Here is a 1219-nt window from a genome sequence, read left to right on the forward strand (position 1 = left end):
CCCCCCGTCCCCTCCAGGCACCCTCGGGTGCCCCGACAGCCACGCACGCCAGGATGGGGCTCATTTTTTTACAGCCAAACTTTCATATTTAGAGCCCAAACAAGGATGGGGGTCACCCAGCCCCCCAGCAGGACTCATGGTCCCCAGGGACATCCCCTGCTCCATCCACCTCCCTGGGGAGGAGGTGATGGGAGGGACTGGGGGGGGAGGTCTCCCACGCCCAAGGGTGCTGGGAGCCCCCCGGATGCCCCTTTGCAGGGCAGCAGAGCGGGCAGCACCGGTTGGACGGTGAGGGCAGAGCCATCGACTGGGGCATCCCCAGGGAAGTGGGGTGGCGAGGGGACATTCCACATCTTCATCCATTCCAAACGGGAATGGGTTCCACCCTCTGCCCCTTCTCCCCGTACCTCCGCCAGCACCCGGTGCATCGCAGCGGCCGCCTGAGGCGAGACGTCCCACGGGTCGGTCTCCTCCACCATCAGCACGTCGAGGGTGCCCTTCTCCAGCACCACGTCGAAAGCGGCGTCGGGGAAGGTGAGGGCTCGGATGTCCATGACGGCCCAGCGCAGGCCGGGGCAGCGGGCGTAGCGGGCGCGCATGGCGGCGATGCAGGCGGGGGAGAAGTCGATGCTGGTGACGTCGGTGTAGCCCAGCTCGTGCAGGTCGTGGCTCAGGGCGCTGTTGCCGCAGCCTGTGCGGGACACGGCTCAGCCGGGGGGCTCGGGGTGCTGCCTGCACCCCAACCCTGTTCGTGCCCTGCACAGACGCAGGGAGGGGTGTGGATGGGCCGGGACAGCTACACAGGGAGCAGGTCATCGCCTCGGCTTTAATTAGCGAGTGCTGGGGTAGTTCTTAATTAACCCCTTCCTGCAAGGTGGGTGCTTTCGGCTCCGCAGGACCTCGGGGTGAGAGCAGCCCCATCACCCCGGGGTGGGATGCAGGAGCAGCTGTGGGGATGCGGGTGCTGGGGGGGTCCCTAGTCCGTGTCCCCCCCACTACTGCGGAGCAGGAGCCAGCCGTGTGTCCGTCCGTCTGTCCCCCCCCCGAGAACCTGTGGTGGGGCAAATTAGGGCAGCATGCAGCATCTAAGGGGACTTAACCGGGACGGATGGACAGATGGAGGGACAGAGGGGTGACTGTCTCAGGGGGCCCCAGCAGGACATGCCCCCCCCCGCCCCGGTGCGGCGGGCACGGAGAGTCCCTTCGCCGGGGCTCAGCC

General features: G+C 67.4%; 1 protein-coding gene across 1 annotated transcript in view; it reads left to right on the top strand.

Annotated features, from left to right (window-relative positions):
• The first annotated feature begins 597 nt into the window (after nt 1-597).
• Nucleotides 598-1219, top strand: part of ALG3 (ALG3, alpha-1,3- mannosyltransferase) — a 4165-nt gene continuing 3543 nt past the window's right edge. The window contains exon 1 of the mRNA XM_009883391.1: nt 598-638. Coding sequence (XP_009881693.1) covers nt 598-638 — 41 coding nt within the window. The remainder of the gene's footprint in view (nt 639-1219) is intronic.

This window comes from Charadrius vociferus, unplaced genomic scaffold, assembly GCF_000708025.1.
Source record: "Charadrius vociferus isolate BGI_N301 unplaced genomic scaffold, ASM70802v2 scaffold214, whole genome shotgun sequence".
In the NCBI taxonomy this organism is placed as follows: Eukaryota; Metazoa; Chordata; class Aves; order Charadriiformes; family Charadriidae; genus Charadrius; species Charadrius vociferus.